Source organism: Acanthochromis polyacanthus, chromosome 16 (assembly GCF_021347895.1).
Source record: "Acanthochromis polyacanthus isolate Apoly-LR-REF ecotype Palm Island chromosome 16, KAUST_Apoly_ChrSc, whole genome shotgun sequence".
NCBI classification, from domain to species: domain Eukaryota; kingdom Metazoa; phylum Chordata; class Actinopteri; family Pomacentridae; genus Acanthochromis; species Acanthochromis polyacanthus.
Window position 1 is genome coordinate 21,187,274 of NC_067128.1, and position 19,862 is coordinate 21,207,135.

At 39.5% G+C, this 19,862-nt stretch overlaps 1 protein-coding gene across 1 annotated transcript in view; it reads right to left on the reverse strand.

Annotated features, from left to right (window-relative positions):
• The window catches only part of ptprk (protein tyrosine phosphatase receptor type K), a 121,551-nt gene that overhangs the window by 38,216 nt on the left and 63,473 nt on the right, over positions 1–19,862 (reverse strand). The window contains 3 exon segments of the mRNA XM_022195584.2: positions 10,611–10,791; positions 11,438–11,550; positions 18,074–18,248. Of these exon segments, the coding sequence (XP_022051276.2) occupies positions 10,611–10,791; positions 11,438–11,550; positions 18,074–18,248 (469 nt within the window).

The following is a 19,862-nucleotide window of genomic DNA, read 5'->3' on the forward strand; positions in this document are numbered from 1 at the left end:
AAAAGGGGGGTAAATGCTTTTCATAACAGGGCCCCAGATCAAAATGATATGTGACCATAATGATCACATTTGTGTGAGTGTCTGACAATCATCAGGCTGATGACACTCCAGTCATCAAGGGCAGCTACTATGGTACCTATTGTAGTTGAAAGTAGTAGTTTTTCTTCCTCATTGGCTCAGTCAGTCCATCCCCGTCTGACTTGTGAAACATTCCATTTTGGTGTTGTTGCAAAATAAGGTAAAAAACAGGTGAGACTCAGACACACCTGAAGGAAAAGAGTGCAGGTGCAGGCAGAGAGATCACCACTAAGTCAGTTCAACAGAAAAAGATCACTACCTAGAAAGTGAAGAGGAGTGAAGAGGTGACCAGTTTATGGGACTTTAGGTATTTTACAAATTCAAAGTTTCCAATCAGTAACAATCTTGCAAAACTCAGTTTTGAAAGGCAACTATTTATCAGGGCTACACAGTGACTTAGTGGTTAGCACTTTTGCCTCACAGCTAGAAGACTGTTGTTTTGCGTCCCAGGATCTTTCTGCATGAAGTTTACATGTTCTCCCTGTGCATGCGTGGGTTTTCTCCGGGTACTCTGGCTTCCTCTCACAGTCCAAAAACATACTGAGGTTAACTGGTAACTCTAAATTGTCTGTAGGTGTGAATATAATTGTTTGTCTGTACATGTAGTCCTGTGATAGACTGGTGACCTGTCTAGGGTGTCCCCTGCCTTCGCCTAAGTCAGCTGGTATAGGCATACCATTGCTACTAGTCTGGAGCCCTGTACACGCACTGCAATTTGACTTGGCATTTGTAATCAGTCTGTCCTCTGTTGGCATTTCTTCTTCTTTCATCATGGTCTTACTATAACCCATTTGTTTCCATAAGTTTTTTTTTTTTAGGATTTTCAAATAAAAACAGCTCACCTTAAACTTAGACACAAGCCTCTTCTAACCTTCTTTGTCTTGGTCAGTGTTTTTACCCTGGTCTTCCTCTCTCAGAGGAGACAACACAAGGACACAAACTTGTTGCTTCTTCTGACAACCCATTATCTGCCTGTCACTCTCACACACATGAATAGAAAGTCACGTACACATACACTCTCAGAATTGGTTATTACCCAAATACACACATGCACTTTAAACTGTGACAGAATCAAGATTAAATCTGGGCAGAGCATGCATAGCTGTGTGTGTTTCTGTGTGTGTGCATGGTAGCTCATCTCCAAAAATGTCTCACAATAAAAATTCACTGTCAAGGACGAATGCAATTCTCACATACACCTACAAATGCACACACTGAGCCTCAAGCAAAATTCAAACATGTCAAGATTTGCAAAGTTGTTCAGATATAAATACATTGTTAATAAAGTGATGCACAGACAGAACATGAGGAAGAAAGACGAAGGAAGGAGAGGAAGGAAGGTTATTCAGGTAATTGTCGGCAGTGCAAATATTATTGCTAAAATGTGTGTGTGCATGTGTGTTAATAGCTGAGAGGTCAGAGCATTTAATTTTTACTTCGACCTGTTATTGGGATGGTTGACATTTAAATAGAGCAAAAAGAGACCCACTGCTTTCTCTGCCTCTCCCTGTATTTCTTCCTCCTTCCTTTGTATTGATTTCAGGACCTCTTGATGCTAAAACTGCAGCGAGATAGTCTTCAACATGGTATTTAAGCAAAATATAGGACTAGCACACAGACAAACATACACACACATGCACATACACACACATGCTCACACATACCCCTCCTGACCCATAATAATGCATTGCTGTTTAACTTTGTCTATTTGCTGGAACTATGAAAACATGTAGAGAGCAAGGTAGAGGGAAAATGATAGCATAAGAAAGAAAGAAAGAAAGAAAGAAAGAAAGAAAGAAAGAAAGAAAGAAAGAAAGAAAGAAGGGCAAAGAGAGCAACATTGAAATTGAAAAAACGAGTGTAAAAACAAAGCAATGTGTGGAAAAATAAAACTGGGTCTGGAGGGCGCAAGAGACAGATAAAGGGAGGAGAGAGAGAGAGAGAGAGAGAGAGAGAGAGAGAGAGAGAGAGAGAGAGAGAGAGAGAGAGAGAGAGAGAGAGAGAGAGAGAGAGAGAAATATGTGGGAGGGAAAGAAAGAGAGGTGGAACAGGGAGAGACGATAACTAGTTTGGAATGCGGCCAGAGCCAAGCAGGACCAAGTCCAACAGCAAACCACAGAGGCTGTCTCGTCCCTTTCCCCTCCTTCAATAGACAGACAAACGGTTGGATTCATGTTGGAACTAAAAGGCTTTGTTCTCCACAGATGGAGCTTTGAAAACAACAACAATACCAATAAACACCAACAATAACACCAAGGATGGAAAGCTTCATATCAGCAAAATCCAGAGGTTAGAATTAAGGAACAGAAAACAAAAGCAAAGGAAATGAAACTAAATGAAATAGAATTGCACTGAAGGCACCAAAACCATGCCCTGAACATAAAGCATTTGGAAGAGCCAACAAATATATGGTATAAAACCATGGAGGGAAGAGAAGGAAGCTTAAGAAAAAGCAGAGAATAAAAAGAGAGGAAAGGGGAGAGGAGAGGAGCGGGTGAAACAGAAAAGGTTGACAGGAGATGCAGCTAAATCCGAGTTAATCTGTCCAATTAGTTCCTGGTAATCCCACCACTGTCATGAGGAAGACAAATGAAACTCTATCCATTCTTACTCTAATTTCTTTCTGCATGTATCTGCCTCTTGCTAGGCCAGATTTAAGTACATAAAATGTTTTAATTTGCACTACACTATGTTTTCAATTTGCATTTGCAAGTCACACGGAATTTGATCCTTATTTGCCAATGCAAAGGCTAATTACAAAAAGCAGAAACTAAGGCATTAAGAGCCTAAAAACACTATCCATACACTGCAGTCAATGGTGAGAGTTTCAAATTTAGATGCAGAGTAAAAAACTGAAAAATGGCCTTGCATGATAATTACATCGAAATCAACGGAAAATAATAAAAAACAAAAACGAAAGCAAAGATTAAAAGAAATGAGAAAGGATTCACTAAACAATCTTTATAGGTTCTAAGGACGACACCTAAAAGGATAGCCTGACAAAACTTCCATCCGTCCATCCATTATCTATACACCGCTTACTCTTCATTAGGGTTGTGGAGGGGCTAGAATCTATTCCAGGTGACCTAGGATGAAGGCAGGGGACACCCTGGACAAGTCACCAGTCAATCACAGGGCTATACATAGAAACAAACAAGCACGCTCACATTCACACCTATGGACAATTTAGAATGATACATTAACCTCAGGGGTTGCACAGTGGCTTGGTGGTTAGCATTTTCGCCTTGCAGCTAGAAGATCCCCGGTCGCCGTGGCCTTCCTGGCATCTTTCTGCATGGAGTTTGCATGTTCTCCCTGTGCATGCATGGGGTTTCTCTGGGTACGCCAGCTTCCTTCCACAGCCCAAAAATATGCTGAGGTTAACTGATTATTCTAAGTTGCCCGTAGGTGTGAATGTGAGTGTGAACTAATTATTAACTCTAAAATCAATAATTAGTTCTTTTGTTTTCCCTTAATGTTGGGAAAACAAAAGAACTAATTATTGACTTTAGAGTTAATGTTGACTCCCCAACAGTAAGCACCATTCATAACGCAGATGTAGACACTGTCGATACATATAAGTACTTGGGTACCACATTTGACTCTAAACTGAAGTTTGAGTCAAACACAAACGCAATCATTAAGAAGGGCCAGCAAAGAATCTATCTTTAACCCCTTAGTCCCTGAGCCCTGTTTTTGAGGCACCTACTCTTAGTGCCTATAGCCCCCGCCGGCGGGGCTGTAGGGACTAAGGGGTTAAAGGAAGCTTCGCAGTTTTAATGTTTGTAACAAAATTTTATGTAACTTTTATCATTCTTTTATTGAAAGTCTTTTAACATTTTCTCTTATCTGCTGGTTTAATCGACTGTCGGTGGATCACAGAAATGGTTTTCAGAGCATTGTTAAGTTATGCTCTAAAATCATCGGTGCTCAGCAAGAGAATCTGAGCTCTCTTTATAAGAGGCGAGTGTTAGACAAGGCCAAATGTATGTTGAGACAACCTGACCATGTGTTGTTTTCAGAGTTTGAAATTACGGTGGCCGACAAGGGCATACGCGCCGCAAACAAAAAAACGCAATACAAACGGCCAAAACGCAATACAAACGATCAAAACGCTGCAAACACAGCAATGATGCAAACACAGCAATGATGCAAACCCAAAAACACACAAAACAAATGCAACAGAGAAATGCTGCAACAAAAAAAAGATGCATTCACAGAAACGCTGCAAAAGCAAAAACACACAAACCGACAAAACAAATGCAAAAGGGAAATGCTGCATACAAACCCCGAAACAACTGCAAGAGAGAGACGCTGCAAATTCACGGAAGGTCGCCAGGCCACTAGGGGGAGCTAACCATACGGAAGGGACTGATCTTTTATATCGACAGGAAATACCCAGGAGGAAGTTGCAAAGAAGACAGAGGGATAAGAAAGTTTGCAAACACTTGGAGAGGAGAATAAAAAGGTATGTTTTCCCTTACGTCCTTTTTAAACACTCGGCCCTAGTCTCTTACAGTATTATCCAACAGCAGCAAATTTACGTACCAAATATTACCGTGCGTCTGTCTAGCAGACCGTTGCTAGGGACACCGATCAGAACAGCTCCCCTAGTGGTCTGGCGACCTTCCGTGAATTTGCAGCGTCTCTCTCTTGCAGTTGTTTCGGGGTTTGTATGCAGCATTTCCCTTTTGCATTTGTTTTGTCGGTTTGTGTGTTTTTGCTTTTGCAGCATTTCTGTGAATGCATCCTTTTTTGTTGCAGCATTTCTCTGTTGCATTTGTTTCATGTGTTTTTGGGTTTGCATCATTCCTGTGTTTGCAGCGTTTTGATCGTTTGTATTGCGTTTTGGCTGTTTGTATTGCGTTTTTTTGTTTGCGGCGTGTATGCCCTTGTCGGCCACCGTATGAAATGCTGCCCTCTGGGCGGCGTTATAGAGAGCCTTATGCTAAAACACAGCGTTATTCTTCATCCTTTATACCTACAGCTATTGGACTTTTAAACAAGGATGAAACTCATCTTAAAAGCAGTTAAATCCTGAGGTGTGAACTATTATGACTGATTCCCACTGTGTTATGTGTTGCATTTATTTGTATTATTTTATTCTTTTTACTTATGTTGAACGATTGTTTGGAAAGCTGGTATGCTGCAAATGAATTGCCCCTAAGGGGATAAATAAAGTTTTCTGAATCTGAATCTGTATCTGTAGCCCTGTGACAGACTGGCAACCTGTCCAGGGTGTCCTCTGCCTTCGTCCCAAGTCAGCTGGGATAGACTTCAGCCCCCCCGCGACCTTAGTGAGGATTGAGCGGTGTATAGAGAATGGATGGATGGAATTAACCTCAGCGTGTTCTTGAGCTGTGGGAGAATGAAAATGGAAACCTGCGTATGTACAAGGAGAACATGCAAACTCCATGCAGACAAATCCCGGACAGGGAGGGATGCAAACCGAGGACAAAACTTGATGATTTTAATTATACAAATGCTAAATTATTAATTCTACAAATTATAAAGGATAAAAAGAGAAATGATAAAAGATAAAGCTACTGGTGTTGTATATTTTTTATTACTAAAAATAAGAACACTAAGACCAACAAGTCTCAAGCAAGTCTCTCAGTGCTCTCGCTTTCTGACTTCCCTGATTGTGTTTTTCTGCCCACTTGTTCCTACTGAAGATGTACATATTTAAAAGCATGTGACGCATACTGTATACACTTTCATTTTTGAAAAAAGATTACGCAGCACCATTGTGACCTTTACAAACTGGTGGAATTCCTTTCACTTTGCTGCAGCAACTGATTAGAATTTCCTCCAAAAATCTCTCAAACTGTCAGCTCTTTACATGTTTAAGCAGAAGCTGCAGCAGACCCTAGCTGACTGCTATACATGCTGACTGTTTCTCAGTGAATTGCTAGCATTAATCTAGGTTGTTTTTTTTTATCCCTGTATAAACATGTTTGTGTCATTTTGTATATGTACTATTTGTTTATTATCTTTCTTCATGCTGGGGCCTCTTGCCAGGTCATCATTGTAAAAAAGAAATTGTTCTCAACTGATCTTACTTTGTAAAATATAGAAATATTTAAGTCATTTCATAAAACCAGCTTCGCAGTGTCATTTTTGGCCAACACTCTCAATACAAGAACAATTCATACATCGTGGGACTGTTATGTGCTGGATTAGAAAAAACAACAACAAAGTTTGTGTATCATGGCAAGACGCTGTGGCTCAACTACACGGCTAACGCTCATAAAAATAAGGAACATACCACCCAGTTAATATAAGTTGGTTGCTGATTGTGATCTTCTCACAGGATTGGTTTATTAAAAAATAGAAAATCATCAGACCTACTGTATTTAACAAGACTGCAATCACTCTCACCTGCACAGAATTTTACTGAGAGTAATACACTTTTACAAAGAATTTTTCTTTAATTCTTCCTTGAACGCTTCTGTTGTATTTTAGCATTGAGCTTGCTGTAATTAAAGGTGCTATGAGAATAAAATCACTTTGCTTAGCTGTTCATAGCTACAGCTGTTCATTCTCCCATTTTTTTACATAAAAAAAATTACCATTATTATTTTTTAATATCTTTAAATGGAGTCGCTCAGTACATTTTCTATTAAACATACAGCGCCCTCCCTAATTATTGGTGCCCCTGGTTAAGATGTGTTCTTTAGCTTCTAATAAATTCATTTTTTTTCTAAATAATATAGGACCACAATGAAAAAAGAGGAAAATCCAGCCTTTAATTCAAGTGTATTTATTCAGTGGGGAAAAAAATCACACATTAAGAAATAATTATTTTATATCAAATCATATGTGCCAAAATTGTTAGCACCCCTGATGTTAATACTTTGTACAACCCCCTTTTGCCAACAAAACAGCACCTAAGCTTCTTCTGTAATATATTTTTCTACAATTTTCAGTGTGAGAGTATGTTTCTGCAATGAAAACTGAATTCAGTTTCAGGCTTTTAACACATCTTAACCAGGGGTGCCAATAATTATGGAGGGCGCTGTAGATGAAGCTTATCAATGCAAATCTCACCCTGGCAAATGAGTGCCAGTTAAATAAAGGTAATTTACTATAAATTACAAACTATCACTGAAAAACTGACTGACTCTGAAACATGCATATCCTGTGACTGTAAATCATTTGGCAGCTCTTTTAAGGGCCTGACCCTTTAAGAGTTGGACTGCTGACTGTGAGTGTGGACATACATGTGTGTCTGCGTCCACATATACAAAGAAGCCCGGATGATATATTGTGTGTGTACAACATCTGGGTTTGCGTGTTTGGAAATGTGTGTTTTGTAATTCCATTCTTTCATAAATCCAACTGATGCTGAGTTTGTGCAACACAGGAGAAATACTGTGACTCTCCTGAACTGTGCATGTGTCTCTTCTGTGTGCTCATGCCAGTGTAGCTGTGGTTTGTGTGCGTGTGTGTGTGTGTGTGTGTGTGTGTGTGTGTGTGTGTGTGTGTGTGTGTGTGTGTGTGTGTGTGTGTGTGTGTGTGTGTGTGTGTGTGTGTGTGTGTCTAACCTGCCATGACCAAGAGGTTTTCAGCAGAAAATTCAGGATTTGGATTAAAAGCTACTTCATCACTTTCTTCTGTCACACACACACACACACGCGCGCGCACGCACACACGCACACAAGCACACAAGCACGCACACAAGCACGCACGCACACACACACGCACACACACACACGCACGCACACACAAACTCTTCACTTCAAGTTGATTATTTTTCACCCTTCAGACAAGAGCAATACATCACCACAGAAGAAAAATTGAGAAAAGTTGGAGAGGGGAGACAGGGGGAGCATGAAAAGAAGTAGAGATAGAAAAGAAAAAATGCAAAGGAAGAGACAAAAGCATGAGGACAAAGGAAGACAGGAGAAAAAAGAAATGAAAACCCTCCTGTCATCATATGAATTGTTCAGCAGTGTGTGCAATGTCTCCTTAGTATTTTATTAACTTTATTGGTTTTTAATTAACCAGTGTTTCATGTGGTGGCATCGTTGGACTCATGCCTGATGTTTGTACACATATTTTCCTGTGTGCGTGTGTGTGCATGTCTTTATTATATTAAACTAAATATTCAGTAAACTACAGGTGGTAGGATCAGACAAACCAAACCAAACAGAAAAGGCAAAGGAATCATTACCATTTAAATAACATTTCTACCCCATGTCTACGTGTATGCCTCGCTCACACAATAAACACACACACACCCAAAATCCAACTCCAAGGGTGTGTGTGGATGACCTCAGTCACACTGGAAACAGGGTAGGAAGATGTCACTTACATAAAAATGGAGTCAGCAGAACACACTGAAAAGATCTACTTAGTTTAATTACCTTGTGATGTCTATGTATATTTCATTGTATGGTAAATGTATGTAGTTTAAGGAATTGTGCTCCATTAATGTAGCATTGTGTTTAGGATTAGAATTTTATGTAATCTGCCTCTCTTATAATCTTCGTCCACACAATTTCACGGTCTAAAAACACAGATGACGCTGAGTCTCTCACCACTTAAGCAGTACACTTCCACACAAGTGCCCGACTGTCAACCATCCATTATCTATACACCACTTAATCCTCATGAGGGCTGCAGGGGGCTGGAGTCCCTGCTGACTTCGGGTGAAGGCAGGGACACGCTGGACAGGTCACCAGTCTATCACAGGGCTACACATAGAGCATGTCAGCATGTTTTTGGACTGTGAGAGAAAGCCGGAGTACCCGGAGAATGCACACATGCACAGTGAGAACATGTAAACTCCATGTAGAAAGATCTCAGGAAGGTGGGGAAACAAACTGAGGATCTTCTACTTGCAAGGCAAAAGTGCTAACCACCAATCCACTGTGCAGTCCTCGACTGTCAACCCTCTATCTATATTTATTTATGAGTGTTTTCATTGTTGTTGTAATATTAAAGCTATTACTTATGTGCCTGAAAAGATTCTGACTGAAATGGAACATCTAATCATGCTAGATTTTTTTTTAGCAATTCTGTCTTTTTCTGGTTTGTTTCAAAAAGTTTGTTCCAATGGAACTAGGGTCGAACAGTGCCACCCGTTGATACAGAACATTAAAGTACATTATTTGTTTAAGCTGCATTGTCTGTCTCTGGAATAGATTTAATACATGACTACAAGTCAGGAAATCCCTTTGATGATCATGAAAGTTTAATGATTTGTTCCTAGAATTGGGACACTATTAATAATAATAATAATAATAATAATAATAATAATAATCAGATATACAGAATGAGCAGATCTGATTTTCCAAATTCATAACCCTATTTCCCTGCTTTGGTCTTTTATCAATGTATTATGTAGATTACAATGAGTTAACATATTTAACATGAATGTGTTGCAGCTTCAATGAGAAAAAGAAGATTAATTTCCTTTTCCTGTCAAACAGGAAACTGTCCAATACATGAGTCGCCTGAACAAGTCTATGACTTCCTCTCTGTCAATAAACACTGATGCACACATACATTCATCCATCAACACACACCCACACCCACACCCACACACCCACACACACACACACACACACACAAACACACACAGGTTGGCAGGCAGACATCAGTCAGCCCCTGTGGTTATGAGTTTTCATCTCTCTTTCATTTTCATTCTCCAGTTTCATCATTCTCTTGCCTCTTGCACTCTCTCGCCCCACTCCTATTCTCTCCTCTCTTTCTTCCCAGCCTTATTGTTTTTCATCACCTCTCCATCGCTCCCTCCTTCTCTTTCTCATTCAAGCTCATTGCTTTTATTTCTGTCTCTTTCTCTCTCGTATCAACCCTCTCTGGTTTGCTCCGTCTCTCTCCCTTAGGCTAGCTGTGTTTATATTTCAGTCGTTTATTTCTACAAATGTCAGACAGTGTTTCTGCCCTCCGTCTATTGATCCACAGAGAGCGAAAGAAATGGGGAGAGAGAGGCAGGGAAAAAGGGAGAAAGATACCGACAAGGAATGACGCAGAAAGACAGATGTATAGACAGAGGAATGCTCAATATGAGAGAATAGGACTAGCAGAGAGAAAGGAAGCATGAGCTGAGAGAATGGAAAAAAGGAGGATAAAACAAGATAAAAGGTGAAGAGAGCCTCCAGTATTTAATCTCTTTCCCTCAGATCACTGAGAAACGAAAGACTAACTCAGACTCTTCCCGTCTTTCTTCTCCATTTCTATCCCTCATGTGCACCTCACCTCTTCCTGTCTGCCTGTTGTACAAGTATTACTCGACCTACTAAAATACAGATATATACATAGATAATAGTTGATGGAGAGATCAATACAATAGACCGGCTGGAAAAAAACTGTGTGCACAAGAAGACTTCAGTGAAGTGAGGTTGTCTATGTTTTTTGGTTTCTTTTAATCAACATACATGCTTTTCAATCACCACAGGATAGAGATTCCTTAGAAGGGTATCTTAATTGTTTGTTTTTGTTAACCAGAAAACCAATTAATTGAGTCATAGCACCCCTTTGCTGAGAAGCTGTCGATGTCCTACCTGCACATTTGGTCCGAGTAATGAGTGGGGGCCCAGGCTTGCCTGTTCCTCCTTCTCCTGGTCGGGTTAGTAACACTCTGATCTCGTACTCTGTGTCTGGGTCAAGGTGCCATAACTTGTAGTTAGGAGAGTTCACAGCGTGAGTCTCAGTCCAGCTACCTGATGTCATACGGTACTCAACCTGTTAGAAAAACCACAAATTATAATACCCAGCAATAATCAGAGATCATGCTCAGTATCAAAGCCAATGTCAAACTGTGCTCTAAGAATATTATACTTTTTGTTATTGAAAAATGCATACAGCTTCATTAATATTTGTATACAGTATTTAGAAATGATAAGAGACACGTGCTTAAATAAATGGCACAACATAACACGGTTCACAGTTTGAAAATTCCAGAAATCATTCGCACTTCTAAATCAACATGCTGCATTTCATTTGTTGATCTGATCAAACATTAACTTTGGAAAGAGCGATGCTAACTGTTTTTCTCCTGATATGCCTACAGCCTGCTGGCTCTAGCTTAATACTTACCAAGAGTAGTATTAACTTCCGATCTATCTCTCAGCAAGAAGGGAAACAACTGCATTTTCTAAAATGTTGAACTTTTCCTTCAGTATATGTTATTTAGAAGCAATTCCATTTCACTGTTTTCATGTAAAAGAATAAATAGAAATTGCTGCGGTCTGTAATTGCCACTGCTTGAAAATCAAAGCTATATTTAACATTAACGTCAACATTTTGCCGCCCTGACAAACAAAGGGCGGCAAATTTGTAACACAGAAGTTCTTGCATAAAAGCACTCAGCATCTCATAAAGAACGTACCTCTTTAAGTATTATCGGTCCATCTCCAAATATGGAGTTTGCGTTGAGCTGAATTAGCAAATACGTCGGGCCGACGCCAAGGAGCTGAGGTGGGGCAATGGGGTGCGGAGGCTCTGAGAAGAGAAAACAATGAACACGATCATTAAAGATGGTTTCAGCAAGTGTTGACCAAAGCTGCCAATACTGAGACCCTTACAGACAAAGAATATGTGAATTTGATGACTTTATCAATCTGTAAAAATAATGCCTTGACATAAATGTTTTTAATTCAGGGAGGATAGAGTCTAATGCTGGTGTAATATCATGAACTGGGTATGCAAAAACAAAGAGCATGAGGGATATCAGCCACTTCTCTGCTAGAAAAACCTGTCATAAATTTTCTCTTGTATCCTGCAGGAGAGAGAAGGTCAGAGACTAGAGGCCAAACTCTAAGTATGTTCTGTCTGTCAAGCTGCTATTGGGATTTGTATGCTTATTTAATCATGAAGACTTCGTGTTACACAGGCATCAGATGAATGCAAAGGTAGGTACACATATAAAGGGGCCGTGTAGCCATTGGGCCTACAGTACTCTAATATTCAGTTTCCTTTATTATCAGCTAACATTGCTCTAACAGATCTCATTTTTGCAGTTTTAGCAAAGGAATTGTTAAAGAACAATTGTCTTTACCTACGTGAATCAGATTGCACTTTATAAAAAGAATGACATTCAATTAACATCTATCCATTTTCTATATACCACTTAATCCTGAAGCCTAGATCAGCAGTCCAACACAGGGCCACACAGAGACAGACAACCAAACACACTCACATTCACAGCGAAGGACAATTAAGAATCACCAATTAACCAGTCAGACCACCAGGTGAGAACGTGCAAACTCCACACTGTGAGACCCAAGGCCAAGCTTTGAACCTCAGACCTTGAACATATGAAATGTTAAAAATTAAAACAACTAGCCGATTTTAATAATTAAACACAGCATAATGTTTTCATAATGTCTTGAAATTCATCTCTGTATTACAGCTCTCTGTGAATACGTTGTGTGTGTACACATACATAAATATGATTGATGTGTGACAGGTCAGTGAGATCAGAGCCAACTGCCACACGTCGCTGATTGACAGGCCAAAAGCACACACAACTTAAAACAGAGCGCATCAAAGATTTATCTCCTAGACACATATACACACATAGATCAACACATGAATTAATCACTGTCCACACACACGCACGCACGCACGCACGCACGCACGCACGCACGCACGCACGCACGCACGCACTGTGATCTGTCTCACATACAGTAAATCATGCAGATTTGATCTCAACATTGCTATCTGTCTGAGGATAGAAAAATGTGTTGTGTTTTTTGCAGTCTAGCTTTAATCACACCATATCAAAGCATGCATTATCTAAATTAAATGTGTGTGCTTGAGTGTTACTGAGTATATTTCTCCATTAATAGTTATACTTTGCATTACTGTCACCTCTTTTTTTTTAAAAATTTGAATATGTGTTGGCATTTTTCTGCGCGCTGAATGTGTCTGTCAGAGAGGTGCACGCTGGGAAGTGTCTTTTTAGCAACAGATGAAACACCGAAGTTTGACAGCATATGCACATGTGCAAACACAGACACACAAACTGACACACACACATACGCATGCACGTGCAGGCACACACACGAACAGGCAGACGGGTTTGAATCCAGATAATGAATGTTGAAGTGACTTCAGAAAACCAACAACGTCAACAACATGTCAGCTTGCAATTCCATCAAATAAACAAAGTAAACAACTTGATGACGAACAGATAAAGAAATGAAATGAAAACACACAAAGATATATTTTTTAAGAACACTAAGCACCAATTTTATCTATTTGTAGCTGATGTGTTAACTTAACTACATGTTTGTGTGTTACTTAAAAATCGACTGAATATCTGAAAGATAAATAATAGAAAAATGAAACAGTGAGAGATGTAAGTAGGTCATTTTGTGACTCCAGAGAAAAAAACAAGAGCTGGAATGGATTCACACATTAGATTTTCTTCTTTATTTGTTCCATTGCCTGTCATTTGTACAGTTGACCTAAAAAATATAACAAATCATCAATGGTTTTATTGCAATATTTTTGCAGTGTGTTTGCTGTCATCATCTTTTTTATTATTAATCACACGTATGAATCTTCTCATCATTTTTTTTTGTTTTTGTTTTTAGGTCAAATGTAAATGATAATAACAAAACAAATCAGCAATGGGAAAACTTCAAATGTGTGTGTCAATTCCAACCAAACCCGCCTGTATGAATAATCTGTTTTTAGTGTCATTCATTTTATTCTCTAATACTGAAAAAAAGCAAGCCACTGAAAGATGCTTTGTTTAAAATGTAATTTAAAAACATTAAGACAGGCAGACAGGTTGGAATACGGAAAGATAAGAAGAAAAAGGGAAAACAGATATTTCACTGGTGCCTGCTGCCCACTATGCATGTTTCTCTTTGCTGTCCATTGTCAGCAACGGTGTCAATAAAGTTTCACTTTCACAAACTGCTCTTGACATCACTCAGGAACTCACTGGAAGACATCTGACCTCCACAGGAACAGAACAGTGTGTGAGTGTGCAAGCATATGTGTGTTTCAGTTGCATCAACAGCCAACAGTAGTTGGCTCCACGGTGCCGAAGCTCTACCTGGCACTATTACTAAAGTGTATGTGTGCACATGTGCATGTCAAAGCATTAAGCAAGTAGAAAGGATATTTTAGAAGAAGACCATTCCGAGGGAAAGACAGCTGTATGAATTCTATCCAGTCGTGTGTGCTCAAAGGTCCGAAACATGTGTGTTTATATTCATGTGTGTGACAGTAATATTGCAGGAGATTTTTAGGCCATGGGTTGTGTATAATGCAAGCTGGCATGGTAATGTATGTGTGTGCCTGATTGTGTGTGTGTGTGTGTGTGTGTGTGTGTGTGTGTGTGTGTGTGTGTGTGTGTGTGTGTGTGTGTGTGTGTGTGTGTGTGTGTGCGCGTGTGTGATACGAGCTGGCACATTGATGCACTCTGTCACCGCAGGAACCAGAGGGGAGGGCTTTACAAGTGACACACATAAATATACACATTTGAACACACAGACTGTTTGTACAGAATCAAACTTGTAAAGGCAGCGCTGTTGCTTGCTATTATCCATACATCCAGTGATGAAACGTAGGACTCTGAACTATTGAATCTCAGCACTGTTTTGGTGCACAAACACATACGTCTGTAGCACTGAGTTTTGAAACTAGCCTCCAGATATTTGGTTTTCTTACTGTTTTAAATAACAAGTGACACAGAGATTTTTGGTAGACTGTCATGGCAAGCTAAAAAAAAGAAGTCTTGCTACAACCAGTGGACAGCATGTAGTTTTGAAAACAAAACTGCTTAAATGGTCAATCATAAAAAAAAGGGTGAATCCAAGCAATAGATAAATCCAATATTAGCATTATTTTGTATATCTGGGATTTGGCCTGTAAGCAATATGAAGATGTCACCTTGTGCCTTGCTGAACTGTGTCATATTTCACAATTTTCTGCCATTTTGTTGCATTAAAATTCAGTTTATGCGAGGAATCAACAGGAAATATTTCTGCATTTGCATATTTCTTCTGAAAGAAGCGAGAAAAACATCCAGATATTAGACTTATCTGGGAATCCCATGTCACACCCCTCATGCTCCCATGACGCATCTCTGTCTACAAAATGTGCCTCTTTTCTCTGATCTTGACAGGTTCAGCACATGAAAATAGCACATCTTTGTAATCTACATGTTATAAATATCAATAGACTATGCCTGTGAGTACCTGCTGCACTGTGGCAATCTCACATCCCCCAGTGGACCATTTTCCAGGCTTTGAAGATGAAGCCTAGGTTAGTGTCCTACTGCCACACATTTTTAATGTATACAAGTCATATTTTGGCACATTTTTCTTCCATTTTCCTGTTCATCCTGTTCACTCCGATCATACACATAATTCCTCCAGTAAAATCTTATTCCTCATCATTCCTCATCATCACCCTCTTGCTTCAATTTTATGAATAAATATTAAAAAGTCAAATATTTAGTTAGTACTACAGTCCATATTCAGTCGCCAGTGTCCTGCAGGAGCCTTAAGTTTCAGAACAGCATACCTCTCAAGAAGCCAAATGAACATACTCCCTGTTTTTTTTTGTTCTCTCTAGCTCTCATCCCCCATCTGATGTTTCTAATAAACAAAAATGAGGCTCCTTTACCTCCCACATTCAAATACAGTCTTTATTCTTTTATTGTAATCTCTTTCTAACAACCAGAATCTAGTTCAAAATTCATAATCAGCAAAATTCCTCAGAGCTCTCAAGGCATCTTTTCATGATTGTGAAAGTGACTGGTCTTTAAAACCAATGCCTGACTAAGAAACACACTGCTCTCAATGTATCTCGAACCTGAATCTATTTCCGTATATGTAGATTGGCTCCATTCATGTTAAGACACATGCCTCCTGCTGTGTGGATTCCTCATCTCTCTCCTGCCTTCTCATTTTCAAAAAGATATTCGAGATAAATAAACATTAGCTACTTATGCATTCTTACTAAATCAGCATCGTCCTGCAAAAAAGTGTGAACCCAAAACTGCCAAATTTTCTTGACCAAAAAAAAGAACAAATCTATTCATTGCCAGTAGTGAAATGTACCAGCTGTGGCAGTGCTAGGGTCAAGCGACACAAAGAGTTGAACCGTATACTGGACAGAGAAAGAGATGTATGTGAGAAACGCCATCTAATATTCATATTCATGCTGTTCGCTTCTGCTTTGATTCCTCATTTCTCTCTCCTCTGCCATCTCCTATGCAGAATAATAAACACGACTCTGCTCTGCTGTTTACATATTCAGACATATTCTTGATTTTGATATGGATATTCTTTGGATAATGACCTGACTATTTACATTTAACTTTTCTTCACCATCTGCACTCTTCCCATTGCACAACTCCCCCCATCTCCCATTGCTTCTCCCTCCTTTCTGTCATTCCTGTATCAGTCTTTCTGAATCCCCCTCCCCCTCTGTCTCTCTCGGGGAGATAAATTGAATATGTAAGCTATTGGATGTGAATGAATAAAGCCTCCCATCTCAAACACACATTGGTGACACCTTATTAACCACATGTCAGAAACACATGACAGTTGTAGCGCACACACACTGTTCACGTCTCCATTCACGCACACCCACACACATACATGTGCACAAGCTTTCATACACACAGACAGAGCATGTGCATACACTTTCAAACATAAGACTGCCATACACATATCTACATACCATTTTACAAAAAAACTCTCCTTATTAGTCTGTATTGTGTGTGTGTGAATGTGTATTTTTGAAATTAATTCTAACATTATAATCATATAAAATGTTCAATTAGTCATAAAGCCAAGATATGTGACTAGGTTGTGAAAAGAAGAGAAGACAATGAAAAATGGTTGAACCATTAAAGTGAACAGTGTCAAAAAAATAGCATTAAAACATAATATTGTTACTTGATTTATATTTTTGGAGGCGCATGTCTCTTTATAGCATTTGTTTCGAAACGCGCTGCAAATGTTTTGCGTGTCCGTCCTTCATGACCTACTGTGGCATTTATCCTTGAAGCAAAGCGTGACTACATAAAAAGTAGCTACATTAATTTGTAGGGTTGTAGGTCCTGCATACAAAAACATATATTCTATGTAGGTGGGGAAGACAAGCACTCAGCAAACCAAACCATGTATGCCATGCACTTGTCAAACAAACAAAAAACAAAAACAAAGCTTTCCTTTTTTCTGTTCAAACAGTATGTATCACTGTTTGAACAGAAACAACAGCCTCGCAGGATAATTTTAGAATGACCAACTGTCTGAGCTCACATTTTTCCTGTTCACTTTTTCTTATAATTAGAACACTACAATGAATTGTGCACCACAATACATAAACAACATGGTTTCTTTATTTCCCTATCCTGAACATACACCGATCAGGCATAACATTACGACCACCGGCCTAATATCCAGACCAGACCGCCTTCTTCCATTGCTCTTTGGCCCAGTTCTGATGCTCATGTACCCATTTTGAGCCAGCATGGCCACCCTGACTGGTCTACAGCTATGCAGCCCCACATGCAACAAACTGTGATGCTCTGTGTATTCTGACAGCTTTCTATCAGCAGTAACTTCTTCCACAATCTGAGTAACAGCAGCTCGTCTGTTGGATCAGACCCCATGGGCCAGCCTTCCTCCCCACGTGCATCAGTGAGCCTTGGTCCATGACGCTGTTGCTGGGTCACCATTGTTCTTTCCTTGGACCACTGTTATGTATCATCATCACTCATATGCATATAACTCAAGCCTCAGGCCGAGTCCAAAATAACTCGTTTGCTCCAAAGTGCACTTCATTTATAGTCTGCGATTTTTGTTAGGTGTCCAAATTATCAGACATCTAATGATCAAATTGTGAGGCTAGTTAAATGAAATACCTGATAATATCTGCTACATATACTTGTGACAAAGAAGCCCACTTCCACCTACTGCGAACGCTAAGAATCACAAAGCCAATACCAAATCAATTAAATAACATTGAAAATATTGTTTAAAATACTAACCTCTGACGATAAGACCCGCAAAGTTAGACACCCCAGAGCCACGCTCTGATTGGGTGACGCAGCGATACAGATCTTGATCCTGATTGGTGACTTCTTTGAGGTGGAAGGAGGCAGCAAACCTTCTGTGGTTGATGTTTTTTGTCAAGGCCACAGGAATATCTTCTCCATTTCTCCTCTGAATTCCAGACAGATAAACACACAAACAGATCAGGTTTTACACTGGCTGTACATGGTTAACTGCCCTGCTCAAGGTCACAAGTCAGCACTGGACCATGTGCACACACACTCACACTCCTTTTTGCCTCCCTGACAGCAGGTTTGAAGGTCGTGACCACAATAGAGCGATAATGAAATCAGCAGCTATTAAACTCTTAATCATGTTAGCAGCTAGATGTATGGCCTGGAGTCACGCTACTGTGTGTGTGTGTGTGTGTGTGTGTGTGTGTGTGTGTGTGTGTGTGTGTGTGTGTGTGTGTGTGTGTGTGTGTGTGTGTGTGTGTGTGTGTGTGTGTGAGTGAGTGTGTGTGTGAGTGAGTGTGAGAGAGAGAAAGAGAGAGAGAGTGTGAGAGAGAGAAAGAGAGAGAGAGAGAGAGAGAGAGAGAGAGAGAGAGAGAGAGAGAGAGGGAGAGAGAGAGAGCGATTGTGTACTAGTCCATAGGCTGGCATATTGTGTACACTGCTTCATTTCCTTGAGTTAGTCTATATTTATATGTACACATAAGCAGTCTACTATGTACAGCTGTGAACAAAAGTTTACATGCACTTGTAAAGATTATGTATATCATGACAGATTGGAATTCGCAATGATTTCTCTCGCTCTTAATTTTCTATTATGGTATCTTTGAAATACATGAATATATATCTTGATTTTCTCATCTTTCATAGGTCTTTTATACGTCATCTGGAAACAGGACAAAGGGTTAGGGTCAAAAATATACATACAGTTGTACTAATATTTGGTTAAATGTCCTTTGGCCATTTTTACTCCATCTATGTGCTTTTGACAGCTATCCACAAACATCTGGCAAGCTTCTGGTTGTATCTTTGACCACTCTTCTTAAAAAAAATTATTGCAATTAAACTAAATTCCTTGGCTTCCTGACACAATTTTGTTTTCTCAAAACAGTCCATGTTCTTGATGGGGTTTGGGGTCATTGCCTGGCTAGAACAACAAACGAAGTCTGAGATCCAACTCTGCTGATGATTTTAGGTTTTTCTAAATAACATGGAGGTGATCCTTCTTCTTCATTATTCCATTTACTTTGAATAAAGCACCAGTTCCGCTGGCAGTAGAACAGCCCCAGAACACAATACTACCACCAACATGCACAGCAGTAGACATGGTGTTCATGTAGTTAAAGGTCTCATCATCTTTCCTCTTAGCATATTTTTGCTCACTGTGGACAAATAACTCAATTTTGTCTCATCTGACCATAGAATTTTTCTTCAAAAGGCCTTTTCTTTGTCCATGTCATCAGTATCAAGCTTCAGTCAAGCTTTTAAGGTGCTGCTTCTAGAGTAAGTGCTTTTCTTTTACATGGCAGCTTCTCAACCCTCAGCGATTTAAAAGGGGTGAAAATAGCCAAGTGAAATGGATGAGAGACATTTACCCAAAATATTTCCACAGCTGTGTATTTGTGACCCAGCAGATTTTGTCATGATTGCAGAAGTTCTATATTAAATTTAAGAAATACCTAAAAGGCATGATTGTCTTTGTTGACAAAGATGAGTGTGTTTCAAAAACTCTCTCATAGCAAATTAAGAATTCTGGGAGCCACTGGAAACTCAA